The sequence below is a fragment of the Bos grunniens genome, chromosome 1 (assembly GCF_055505025.1).
Source record: "Bos grunniens cultivar Pamir isolate PY7600 chromosome 1, Bosgru_T2T1.0, whole genome shotgun sequence".
NCBI classification, from domain to species: domain Eukaryota; kingdom Metazoa; phylum Chordata; class Mammalia; order Artiodactyla; family Bovidae; genus Bos; species Bos grunniens.
In genome coordinates, this window is record NC_141165.1 from 2,110,040 (window position 1) to 2,123,277 (window position 13,238).

The following is a 13,238-nucleotide window of genomic DNA, read 5'->3' on the forward strand; positions in this document are numbered from 1 at the left end:
CATGAGATCGGTATCCACGAGTTGCGGGTAACTCACTGTATAACATACAAAATCCAGGTTCTTTTTGGAAACACGAATGACTGATGATTTTAATTTTGTTCAACAAATTTATTGAGCACCTGTAGGGCACAATATTGATGTATGTTAGTCAGCGATAGAAAGCATGGTACACGGTGACTGTGAGATGTTGTATTTTTAGCATGAAGAAGAGTTTTGATCAGAGAGCTTTCTTACTCTCCACCATGGGGGATTACTACAAATGACCTTGACCTAATGTGACAATCTGAGCTAGATTTTCAAGCATGAGAAACAGGAAACAAGACCACATACATCTTGAATTCATAAATGCAGCTGCTCAAGTCACCGCAGCCTGAGCAGGAGCAAAGCGTACATTCCCAAATTGTAATTCTCACGGCATTCGTTTCGCGTCCAGAATGTTCTCAAGTGACGTCATTTTTTGGAAAGTAATTAACACATTCTAATCAAACATTTTCTAATAATATTTTCAAGCATTTCCACCAGGGGGCACTCCCCTCATTGAAAGCCTGGGCCAAAAAAAAAAGAAAAAAAAAAAAACCCTGAAGGTTTTGTAAAGCACCTGAGACTGTCTACACTGGCTGCTTTAGAGCTCTTGGAATCTCCCAGGATTTGCGATCTCAGTCTAGACCCTCCAACACATCCCAGCTGAAAACCCGTACTTGCTCTTGTTAGAATAATTAAGTGAAAATAAAACGCTTTGCCCCGAAAATACTTTGTATGCTCAAAGGTTGGCTCATGCCAACCTCAAAATGTGGTTAGAGAAATTTCTAAATTCTCTCCCAAGTGACCTGCTGCTACTTCAAGCTATACAGGAATGACTCAGTCTCATGTTAACAAGCCTTGATGTCGTTATGGATTGTTTCATGTGTTGGTTTTCTCACTGTGGTTCTCTAGTGGAAAGAAAGGATATTTTGTTGAGATCTCTGAATATCTAATTTCAAATTTCCCAAATATAATAGCATCCTAAATGTTTATAGGATCTCTTTTGAGCTGAAATTATTTTTTGAACTATAGTTGATTTATGGTGCTGCGTTAGTTCAGATGTGAGGCACAGTGATTCAGGTTTTATATATGTGTGTATATATGCACATACATATATGTGTATACTCTTTTTCAGATTCTTTTCCCTTATTATCAATTATTGAGTATCGCTCCCTATGCTGTGCACTGGGTCCTTGTTTATATGTCTGTATATATTGTTTATTTATATAGATGTTATTTAGATATGGCAGTGTGTGTGTGTGAGTCCGTCTCCTGACCTGCCCCTCCTCCTCCCTCTTTGGTAACCATAAGTTTGTTTTCTGTGTGTGAGTCTGTTTCTGCTTTGTAAGTGAGCTCGTTTGTGTCGTACTTTAGATCCCACATGTAAGCAGTATTATGCCATGTTAGCTTTGTCTGACTTCACTTAGTATAATTTCTAGGTCCATCCATGTTCCTACAAAAGCTTTTTAAATTACTGAACAGTTACTGCATATAAACGTCTTACAGAGTGCCACAGAGCTTTCCACTAAAGGCTTACTTTGAGTAAATTAATAATTACTATTAGAATTTTCCCATGGGGAGCATAACTTGTTCTTAAGTTTCTGTCACCTGTTTGTAATTTTTTTCCTTTTATGCTCCAAATACACATAATCCATTTAATAAATATTTTTCAAACATGTGGCAGGCATTGTTCTGAGATAATATTAAAGGGTATTAGATTATTCTACTTGAGGAATTTATAACATTGTATTTATATGTACTATATGTTAATATCTCTTTCCCTATGGTTAAGATAGACTGCTTTGCCAAGTACATCTTTTAATATCTTTAAAATTTTTTATCCCCATTTGGTGGACAGGATTGGAGAGCAGGGGCTTTTTTTTTTTTAACACCTATTTTAAAGATTGTTTCTGAGACCTACATTTTTGGTTTCAACATGACGTATCAAAACCCCAGTCAATCTAATTAGTTGGTCTTGTGCAAATTAAATAGCTGGGTGATTGACAGCCTGTTTGACTAGATTTTAGTTAAATTGACTGGATGTTTTGCTTTTGTGTAGACACAGTTGCAGCATTACCTGTCAGTATCGTGAATGAAAGGACACACACCCTTCATCCTTCAGGCTCCTTTCTTAGGGTGAAGCTGGCTTCCCTTGTGTGGGCCAAGTGAGAAAGCAGAATGACCTCCTGAGCCCTCTGAGCCCGTTGGAGGTTCTTTTTAACAGCAGTCTACAGATCATTTTTAAAGTGGACACCGCTTTTATATTGTATGTTCCCAACTGGTACAATAGGCCTCATTAGCCCTGAGGAATTGGGAACAAAACCAGGTTTGTGCTTCTAGGAAAACCATGAAAAAACCCCAGTGTTAAACCCCGGGGCTTGGTTGTTTTGACACTTTACCTCCCTGCCCCAAAAGGACCCCATCGTCATTTTTTCAGGGTTATCAGAAAGTGAAATTTGCAAATTACAAAGAGGTCTTGACAACATTTTATCCTGAGCCATATTGTGATAAACTGAAACATAGAAAACAAACATGACTTGGCATTCCCTGCATTGTTTTATGTGGGAGATTGAAGAGGTGAGGGCTACTCAGCCCTTACCAAATGGGCAGGAAATGTTTCTAATCCTTGTATTTCATATAATCCCTTAAAGAGAATTGTGGAAAACCACCCACTTAAAAAAAAAATTCTTGCAAAAATTAAAGTAGTTGACAATGCTCTGTTGTTTGGGAGGAGCACCGAAAGGCATTCACTAATAATGGTCTGTGCATTTCTTCTAGCACTAATAAAAATATTCCTCAAGAAATGGGATCATTACAGAATTTGATAATATTCTTTTTCATGGCGTACTACGATGGTATTTTGCAACATGGAAAAGGGGTTATGTATCTCATGTAAAGGGTGGTTTGTGAAGTTCAGAACTTCAGCCTGTTCCTGGGTGGTGTATAGCAGGCATAGGGGTTGTCAGGATAGTCTCCTTAAGGGTAAATAGAATCACTTGTGATTGACTCCAGTCGTTTGAAAAACCAAGGAATAACGTAAAATTCTCGCCTAGGAAAACCTCGTGTCCTTCTTTCATGAGGGCTTAGTGATACTCTTTCCTAGTATGTTACGATTCATCTTCGAGTCTTTTCTTTGTAAACCCTGCTTCTCTCGAAATGGCTTTGCATCTTTACATGTTGGGCTGTTGGCATTCCGCTGCCTTTGTGTAGGCAGCTTGAGAACTGTACAGTTCAGTGCTGTTGTATTATGAGCATTTCATTTATTCCTAACTTGCCTCAATCCTCACTCTGTGAAAGATTTCATGGCAAGTTAAGCTGCTCAGAGGAAGGAGACCAATTAGGCTGTTGCCGTTTATGTTATGTGTAAAGCAGACGCTTAATAAAATTAAGAACACAATTGAGGCTCTCTTCTCCACCACTTCAATTGTAACTAATATATTCCTATGTAGAATTGATGCTTCTGACTGTTCATTTTCCGAGCAGAATGGAGACGAAAAGGCAGGCATCCCCACGGACGGGCAGGGACCCGCTCACCCTGTGCCGTTCATTCCCCACAGGGCTTGCTTTCAGAAATCCTTCGAAAGGAAGAGGATCCCAAGACTGCGTCCCAGTCTTTGCTGGTAAACCTTCGGGCTATGCAGAATTTCTTGCAGTTACCGGAAGCTGAGAGAGATCGAATTTACCAGGATGAAAGGGAGAGGAGCCTGAATGCGGCCTCGGCCATGGGTCCTGCCCCCCTGATAAGCACACCGCCCAGCCGCCCTCCCCAGGTGAGGCTCGTTTTCTTCCTCATCCTTTGCTGCTTTTGGTTTTTGTTTAAAAAAAAGGCTAAGGAAGATTCTCAATAAGAAAATAGAAAGATGCTTAGGGAGATTTTTTAAGGAGCAGTAATTCATAGTTGCTTGAGGAGAATTTAGTCTGAACTCACTAACTCTGGTTTAAAAACAATAAGCTACTAATTAGATGGGAAAAATCACTTTGCGTTGCTTCATTTTGGGGGTGAAAAGTGATCTTTAAATGGGATATTTAGCCCTACTACTATTAAGTAAAAAAGTGTTTTAAACTCAACAGGAAAATGTGATGAAGTCCATTTTATCCCTACCAGTTTTAGAACCACCATTTGAATAGTAAATAAATAAAAATAAATAAATAATTCCATTTGTATTTATGCTTTCCGATACGAACTGCAGCTGGTACCAATTACACATCATCTCGTTTGTAATCTTTCATAATTAAGTTTAATACAATCCTTAAAGGCAGCTTTAAATGGACTGATAAGGAATTCCATCCATATTCCCAGAAATGGGCACATTCTCTGTTTTCCACATTTTTGCACTTTTTAGAAAAGTCACCTTCCTTGATTATTTTTTAAATCAAGTTTAAAAGGTGGCCTTATAACTATTATAAAAATTCAAGAAGTTAATTTCAGCACAAACTATTAGATATAAGCATGAGAGTGGATTAGACTTAAAATCGTCAAGGAAGTGTATTTCTTACACATTTAATTTCTGTTTTGTGCAGTTCTTAAAAATAAGGTCAGCTAAAATGACAAAAAGTGAATATGGAATACTAAAGTACTTATGTAACATAATGTCATAATGAAATTATCTCTTAATGTTAATTTCATCCATAGTAAAAAATAGCCATTCATTTCCAAGTATAGAAATAAAGAGATGAAACTGCCACAGAAACTCCATAAATGAGAAATAGACATAATATACAGCCACTCGTGGAGGGTCTTAAGTTGCATACTGTGATGTTCTGAAATGATTGCTTTTTAGAAACGTCACAAAAGTCCATTTTCTCCATTTTATTCAATGAAAATCAATTTGGTCCTGATGTCTGTAAGGGCAGAGTAAGGAAGGCACTGTAATTGTGAGTAGGAAAGACATATGTCTCTAGCAGAAAAGAATGGCTCCCATATACATTCATACATAGCCATCTCCTACATATACACGTATTGAATTTGATCTGTCAAGGCTTCTGTAAAATACTCCCTACAAATAAGAACGAGGAACTCTTTATATACATATATGACATTTGTAAGAGTGATTAAACAAACTACTCTCCTTTGGACTTGATTGAGCACTCAGTTCATGGTGTTCAGAGTTAATTCACGTACCATCGGTGACTTCACTGCTGCAGTCGTCATTGGAGGGCCTCTGGGCACTTAATCTGCAGTACTAGCGAAAGAAGGACTTACTTAAGACCAGTGTGGATTTAATTGTTGAGCTTCTTTCTTCTTCTTTTTTTTAGTCTGTTCAAATATTTGGCTTAGTAGTTCCCTACTATAGCTTTTGTTTTCTAGGATTTTAATGCTTTTATTTGCTTTTCAAATGTGAGTCTGCTCTCCTTATTCATCAACTGTTTTCTTTAGCCAAAATAAGATTAATTCTTAACTGTGATACTTATTTTGGTATACTTGTAAGATACTCAGGTTGCTTTCCTGTATGTATATCTAAAGACTATCTCTGATGACAAGTTGGGTTAGAAAATATAATTTTTTATTTTGGCCTGAATTACTGATGAACTGGTTGAGCCACCCTCAGCTGATGTGTTAGTTCTCAAGAAGAGTTGAGACTAGGCCTTTTAGCTTGGATATTTAGCCAATGATGAATGTACTTGGATACAGCAAAGTCTTAATGAAGATCTTTCATAGAAAAAAGATTTTATTTGCACAGTAGTATTGTCCATCTAACAAAACTCTGAAATGAGTCTGATATGTGTGAATAATTTTATCCCACTGCTTCCTATAAATCTTGAGGGATCTTACGTGCTTCACTGGGTGTGCCTCCTCAAGCATCCCTGTCCATTCCCTCATTTATCACACCAGGCCTTACAGCCGGTTTGCTCACCTTTTACCCTTTGGCAGTGATGCAATGAATTACATTTGGGGGAGTTTTTAGTGTATTAAATGTATTGTCAGTGTAAATGAGTACTTTGGATTTAGAAAAACAGGTGTTAGAGCGGTTGAGTTAGTGCTGTCGGAGCAGCTGAAGTGCAGCGCTTACACTGGAACCAGTACCACATGTAAGGTTTTCATGTGCTTATTTACAAATGACTAAAATGGGAGGAAAGGATGAAACCACAGATCAGAAAAGGACGGCGGAATTCTGTCTCTTTACATTTTGTATTTTGCCGGAGTCTGTATGAAATCACTGTGCACTTCTTTTCCCCCCAAGTGAAGATACTCGAAAGCTATTTTGAGACAAGTCTTTGGCTTGCATTGGACCCGGACAGGCTTTGTTTCTAAAGAACTGCCTGTTGCAGGCAGAGGTCCCTTGTGGCTCACCAGAGACCCAGGGCCCCTGACGAGAGAATAGAGCCTCTTAAAGCTCCTTCCCTGGGGAATGTAGGTCATATAGGGAATGATTGGAAGTTCCTGGCTTGTACCAGACCTAGGACCTAACCCATGGAGGTGCTCAGATTCTAATCATCTGCAGGAAGGGGCTTCCCCAGGCCCCAGGCTTTACTCTCAGGAGAGCCTCCCCTAGGAAGGCGTGGACCATCCTGCAGAGGCTCTTGGCTGGCCTCGCCTTGGTGAGATGCCCCCGGGGAAGGCGTGGACCATCCTGCAGAGGCTCTTGGCTGGCCTTGGTGAGATGGCCCTGTGCACCCCTGTCCATCAGACTTCAGAGAGGTAGCCACGCCAGGAGCTTTGTTGAAAGTATATTTTCACAATGTATGTGTTCTAATTCAAGAAATGCAGATACCATGGGACTTCCGTAGCAGGCCAGTGGTTATGACTTGGCCTTCCGATGCATAGGGTATGGATTCGATCCTTGGTCTGGGAGCTAAGATGATCCTGTTTGCCTTGTGGTCAAAAAAACCAAAGCATGAAACAGAAGCTATATTGTAACATGTTCAGTGAAGACTTTGAAAGTGGTCCACATCCCCTCCCCCGCCCCCCCAAAAAAGAATATCTGATTCCGGATTTTCTGAGCACCTTCATGTACATGAATTCCTGGAATTCTCATACCAACCTTTTGGTGGGAGAGAGATGAGAAGAGTCACAGACTTAGTTCTCAGATCCTCTGGTCAGTCTGCGGCTCTTTCCCCTGCCTCAAGCCGTGTCCTGAGAACAGTTTAGAAAGGAGAAAACGGAACTCGGAGACTGTTCGTCAGAGAGGGTGAGAATCTGTGTTACCAGCTGAGACGCCAGAACGCAGGTGAGAACGCTGCCCTGATGAAATCGACCGCTTGACACAGGACCTGCTTTGGAAGACGCTGGGCAGTGGGCGTTTCTGAGATTGTAGAGGAAAGAGCCACTTCGATAGAAGGAATATCTGGGAGACACCAGTCCCTCCAAAGCCCCCTGATCTGAGAGGTTTCTTTTCTATCACTTAGCAAATTTTTCAGATGAGTTTACAAGATGAATTTTATTAGTAGTAATTAACTGTTACTTTCTGGGAGTTGTCTATTCCACCAAACATAGCCATGTTAAGTTGGTGGTTTCTGTTTAGATGTGCACTTACTATGGATTTATTTGTGTGTTTTAAGATATGTGACATTTGAAGTTAAATTAGCATTTGCTGTCTTCCTAAGGACTGTTCAAAAGCCTATAATTATCAAGTTTTAACTTTTACATAAATTATATAATTACTTTTCCTATTTTTTTTAACATGTCTTTAAGGAATTCTTTGGTTTCTTCTGAAGTAAGCTGTGATGTTTTATAGTGATGTTTTAGAAGATGTACAAAGTTGATAGACGCAATATACAGTATAATTAACTTAATCTGGTAGCTTCACCTTTCTGTCTCTTTACAACAAATTCTTCTATAATATAATAAAACATTAGTTATGGGCGGGAACTTCACACTTGATTAAAGTTTTATTATGAATCTCTTGACCAGCTTTATGTTAAGATCACATATGTGCTTGGAAAATACTTCTCCTTAATAGTCATCTTTTAAAAGCCAGAGGACTTTTGAAAAGTCCATATTTGGAAAATAACCAATATTGTTTCTACAAAAGGAAGCATAAAAGCATAGAGCCGTGATACTCAAGCAGTGTTAATCTGTACAGATTTGAAAATGGAGGCTATTTTCTGTCACCAGTAGGAATTCCTCAAAATAGCACATATCTTACATAACATTACTAAGAAAACATTTATAGTTTGCCTAACTTGAAAAATAAATTTAGACTGGATTTTTTAAACTAATGATAAAAGCATTCGCTACTAAAAATTAGACGTTCATGAGCTAGATTTAGCAAAGGGCCACCAAAAAGCAGGTGCATTATGTCTTAAAAAGTAAGAATTTTTCCAAATAAAGAAGTCCTGTGTAATGCCCCCTCCAGGGTACTGGGGTGTTTTCTAAGATAAGCACTGCTGTTAGACCCAAGTTCAGTCCTCAGCCTTGCCCCGTGGACAGATGACTTGACTTAACCTTGTTAGTTTTCTTAATTTAAAAACAGAGCGATAATAGAACATTAATATTAACCTGCTCAGGGCTCTTATGCAGGTGAATGTGCATCAACCCAGTGGCCAGCTTATAATAAACAGCTAATGTCGGTTTCTCTCATTATCATAATTATTGTTAAAACTGCATCAGACTCTGACTTGTGTGTGTGCACAGCCTTGTGCCCGTGCAGCGTGTGCTCACAGGCGCCTCCCCGCGCCAAGGGCGACCCCGGCAGTGTCCACTCTGTGCATAGCACGTGTGTCGTACGCACCTTGAGGAATTCAGCAGTGTGTAAAGGAGCAAGAAACCTCCACGGGAGATTTGTGTTCTGCTGCACAATTTCAGCAAAATAAAAAGCAGGCCCTCGTGCCGCACCCTGTCCCCACGTGGGAGGGTGAATAGCAGAAGGCTCCTTCTTAACTGCTTGCCCGGCGCCTCTGTAATGATGGAGTGGCGTGCGCTACCTTGATAAAAGCTATTCAGAAAGCAACTGCCTTTATTTTACCTCCTGTGCTATTTGCGGAGAAGAGCTGGAGAGTAGTTTGTTTTGCCTGGAATGAACTACTTTATGAATTTTAATGTGTGATATAATATTAAAAGCTAAACCAGGATTAAAGAAGATTTTTTTTGTGCTAAGCTAAAATAGTACTTAGTAGAGTGAGGTATAAAAGATTTTTGTTTCCATTTTTACCTGGGGAAAAAATTTCAGCTTTCATATTTTTGAAAAGCTGTCCAAGTCAGTTCCCCTTAAGCAATAGCTTGTGTTTAGGGAAAAAAATGTGATTCCAGAATTCTAATAGCTTATCTCTGATAAGATGCCTATCCGAGCCAACAAGATGATAAAGAAGAGCTTTTCTAAATATTTTTAAAATGAGTAATACAGTTCGTTAATATTTTTTAAAGTTTCTGCTCTCACTTTAAAAAAAAAATGTTTCATGTGCTTCTTTTCCACTTTTGACTATTTTAGCTGCTAGGAAATGGTTATTTGATTTTTTTTTGGTAAATAATTTAAAATGTTTGCTTGTTGATTCAGGTGGCAATTGCTTTATTTAAAAAATTAAACCAAAGAAAATTTTAGAAGCAAAATCACAAGGTTGAAACAAACGATTATAGCCCACCTCAAAGATAAATTCTCAAGCATCATTTTTACAGAAGAATGACAGTTACTTTCAAAACACACTCAAACTCCCAAGTTTCCAAAGCCTGCCCTCTTAACGACTGCTAAGCAGATCACTACCAAGGAACTATTTCTTCCAATGCACTGGACTCCATGCCTCCATTTCCATAACATTCAGTGTTCAAAGCGATTGAAATGGCTTTTCTTTTCTCTTTCATTTAAGCAGTGAGAAAAATAGGTATTAAAAGGGACCCCATGGAGTGATCAAATCTATCCTTCTGCCTCAAAGCAAGACCACCCCAGAGCAAAGTTGTGAGTCTCACCAAAGCAACTTTGTAGGCAATTTATGGTAATGCGGTAACTCTTCTGGCTCCTAAAGTGGTGTTTAGCAGATTATTGCTTCAAAGCCGGTGTCTGTGCTCGGTGGCCTCGGTCCTTAACTGCCTCCCCGAGTGCCCCTGCTCACTGGAGCCCCAGAGCTGGCGGGGGCACCTGTGAGTCCAGGCTCCTGCCATCTCTGATGCCGGTGGGCCCCGTGTCCTTCCCAGGGCTGCGGTCCAGCCGTTGCCCAGCATCCTTGTTTCTGAGCTCCCAAGGCTAGTGTCCAAGTAGGAGAGTCTAGCCACATCCTCCAGAGGTGAGTTATCTTGCTAACTGGCTGCAAGTTAGAAAGGGAGTCGGATGGCATCAGTGTTAAAGCAAGCTGATCTTTACTTTCTAAGCGCAGGGAATTAGATTGCATAATTAATTCTGCCCCTGTTTTGATACCAAATATTTGGGGGCAAGGTGAAATAAGGATTAGAAGTCTTGGCTGTTCGGGAGAATATGTCACCTAGGGCTCCCAAATTATTCATTTATCCTAAAGTGAGCTTCAGTTTCTGCTGTTCATAGTAGATGAGAGGAAAGGTCAAGATGGTCAGTTTGTAGAGAACGGAAATCTGGATTCTGTAAAGGTTGCTAAGAAAAGTGGTTTTCGATGAGTCATGTTGTCAGGAGAAACATGGTCCTGCATCTCCAGTAACTTTTCATTTACGTTTTCATCAGTTTCCCAGTAAAAAGCAGCTACATGGTTCATATGTGAATGTCCCAGGCTGGTTCCTGTAACTGCATAATAAAAGTCAAATTTTTACTTTAATGATTTAAAGTATTAAGGATTGCTTTTTAAATTTTAAAAAAGATTATGATATCAGTAAATTTTGAGGTTGATTTCCCTCCTAAATTTTTTGTCATTTTTCTGGTGATATCTGCTTATCATTTTTACCAAAGGGACTGATATTGATTCCTCGGTCAAGATTATATAGTTTGAATATATTTTGTGTGACTTGCAGTCATGTTCTATTAAATATTGTAAAATATTTTCTTATTGTCTTGTTCCACAAGTTAAAAGGAAATAGTTATACAGGGGTGCCAGGAAGCGATGAAATAATTACATGGAACAGCTTGGACATGCACTTGTTTAATGCCACCACCTTTATGATAATTAAGCAAGGCATTCTACCTGTTTCATGGATGGATAGAAGATTTAAATATGCAGCTCTGCAAATGGCTTTGTTATGGAAGATTTTTAAATGAAACATAAGTGGAAAAGGCATTAAAAAAGAGTCTAAAATTAAAAAGGCCATAGTATATAATAGCTATTAGTGGTGTGATTGTCTGTTAGGCGTCAGGTACCCAACAAAGACACAGCACTGTGCATTGCAGTTTTAATTGTGAATTTCCTTTGTTAGAATTGCAATGGAAGGTAATTGGGTAACAATTAGTTTAGGGTTTTCAAGTCTTTGAAACTATTCCGCTTTCCAGAAAACTTACTTTATGGCATTATAATTCCTGGTTGTCAGCTGGCAGTTGCTGTCATATTACAGATGCAATCACCTGTGACAATATGACTTCCTTACCTTAAGCAATCTGATCTCCAGCTAATAACTAATGTTGAATGACTGCCCTGTTGATCACCTTGATCATAAAAGGAGCAACAATGTCCAGTTTGGATGCTGAGCCTGAGAAGCTTCAAAACAATTTGGCCAATGGTAAATGACAGGCATGTTCAAAATGTTTTGTAGGTGAAAACAGCTACTATTGCCACTGAAAGGAATGGGAAACCAGAGAACAATACCATGAACATTAATGCTTCCATTTACGACGAGATTCAGCAGGAAATGAAGCGTGCTAAAGTTTCCCAAGCTCTGTTTGCGAAGGTGGCAGCTACCAAAAGCCAGGTAAGCGCCTCTGTTCGGCGTGCAGACCCTTGGCCTGCAGAGCCTGTGAGAGTGCATTCCAAGGACGCCTGTCGGCAGCTTGACCTTGTGTCCCTGAGAGGCCACGGTTTCCAGGCATGTTGACAGCTATGGGATGAGACAGGGTTCAGATTCAGGTAACAGATACTCGATTGTGTTTCCTCCAGCAGCCGTCGTCCAAATCACAGATTTCTCAGTCAATCCCTCAGTCAGTTAATAGTTGTTTCCAGAAGACTATTGTAGTGTGTAGGAGATTTCTCCATCTGGCCTATTGTAGTGGAACAAATAACTTGAGTTATTATTATTTCATTAGAACTTGGGTGACCTTGATTTCCATCCTAAAATACTGTGAAAACTGTAGTTCGTTTCTGTTCCAACTCTGGCGTCTACCACCGTTAGGCGCACTTATTAAAGCAGACTCACACACACACGTATCTGTCTTTGCACATTAATAATTATTTATATGCATATATATGTGACACAAATTTAATTACAATTAGAAAAACTGTCTAAATCTTTTAGATGCTGTGTATGAGATATGGTACACAATTTTGATTATAGTCAGAAAAATTGTCTAAATCTTCTGAATTATAAATGAATAGAATTGAATTTGGAGAAGTTACAAATATTTACAAGATGACATAAAACAGGATAGATAATGCAGTCTTTTATCAGTATGATTGTTCTACATTGGTAATTTAAGTTTATCAAATAGGGCCATCTACATGAACAAATGCACAGTTATCCACAAGCTCTTGTTCAAAGGCAGGAATACTTTGTAAAGGACTGGAAGAATCCTGAAGTCTCTTCCTCTTTGCAGAAAGATTTCGATCCCTGGGTTGGGAAGACCCCCTGGAGAAGGGAAGGGCTGCCCGCTCCAGTATTCGGGCTGGAGAACCCCATGGACCGTATAGACCATGGGGTCACCAAGAGTCGGACACGACTGAGCAACTTTCACTTCACTTGATAACACTATCCGAGTGAGACTGAGAGGCAGTCAAATTTTAGACAAATACATTTCATTATCATTAGTGAACTGTCCTTTTTGAAATAGCCTGGCTGCTGTCAACTTCTGACAAGATCATGCCATCCTGAGACTCATTTACAATGTGATGTATTTATAATGTGATACTTTCATCATTAGCTTTTTCTGGAATTTTACTCTAGCAACGTTAATAGTGGTCCTTGATGGGCGTTGTGCTTGAGAAGAGGTGGTTCTTGTTTAAGTTATAGGCTGGCTGAAATACTTAAGGGGTATCTTGGAAATGTTATATAAAAATGGTTAAACTCAAGCTGTGGACTGTAAAAATTATAGCTTTATAGGCCACATGCCTGCCTACCCTTCAATCACTGTCAAAGTGATAATTTCTACAATAATATGTTTCTTTTATTGTGAGATTCTAAACATCAAGTGCTGTTTAAACATTAAACTGAATTGTTTATGTTAGTGCCATACCCGGCGTGT

The 13,238-nt window shown here is 39.2% G+C and overlaps 1 protein-coding gene across 4 annotated transcripts in view; it reads left to right on the forward strand.

Moving 5' to 3' along the window:
* The window catches only part of SATB1 (SATB homeobox 1), a 100,003-nt gene that overhangs the window by 54,694 nt on the left and 32,071 nt on the right, over nucleotides 1–13,238 (forward strand). For all 4 annotated transcript variants that reach the window (XM_086416067.1, XM_086416058.1, XM_086416052.1 and 1 more), the window contains exons 8-9: nucleotides 3,579–3,791; nucleotides 11,600–11,755. In XM_086416067.1, the coding sequence (XP_086272193.1) occupies nucleotides 3,579–3,791; nucleotides 11,600–11,755 (369 nt within the window). The remainder of the gene's footprint in view (nucleotides 1–3,578; nucleotides 3,792–11,599; nucleotides 11,756–13,238) is intronic.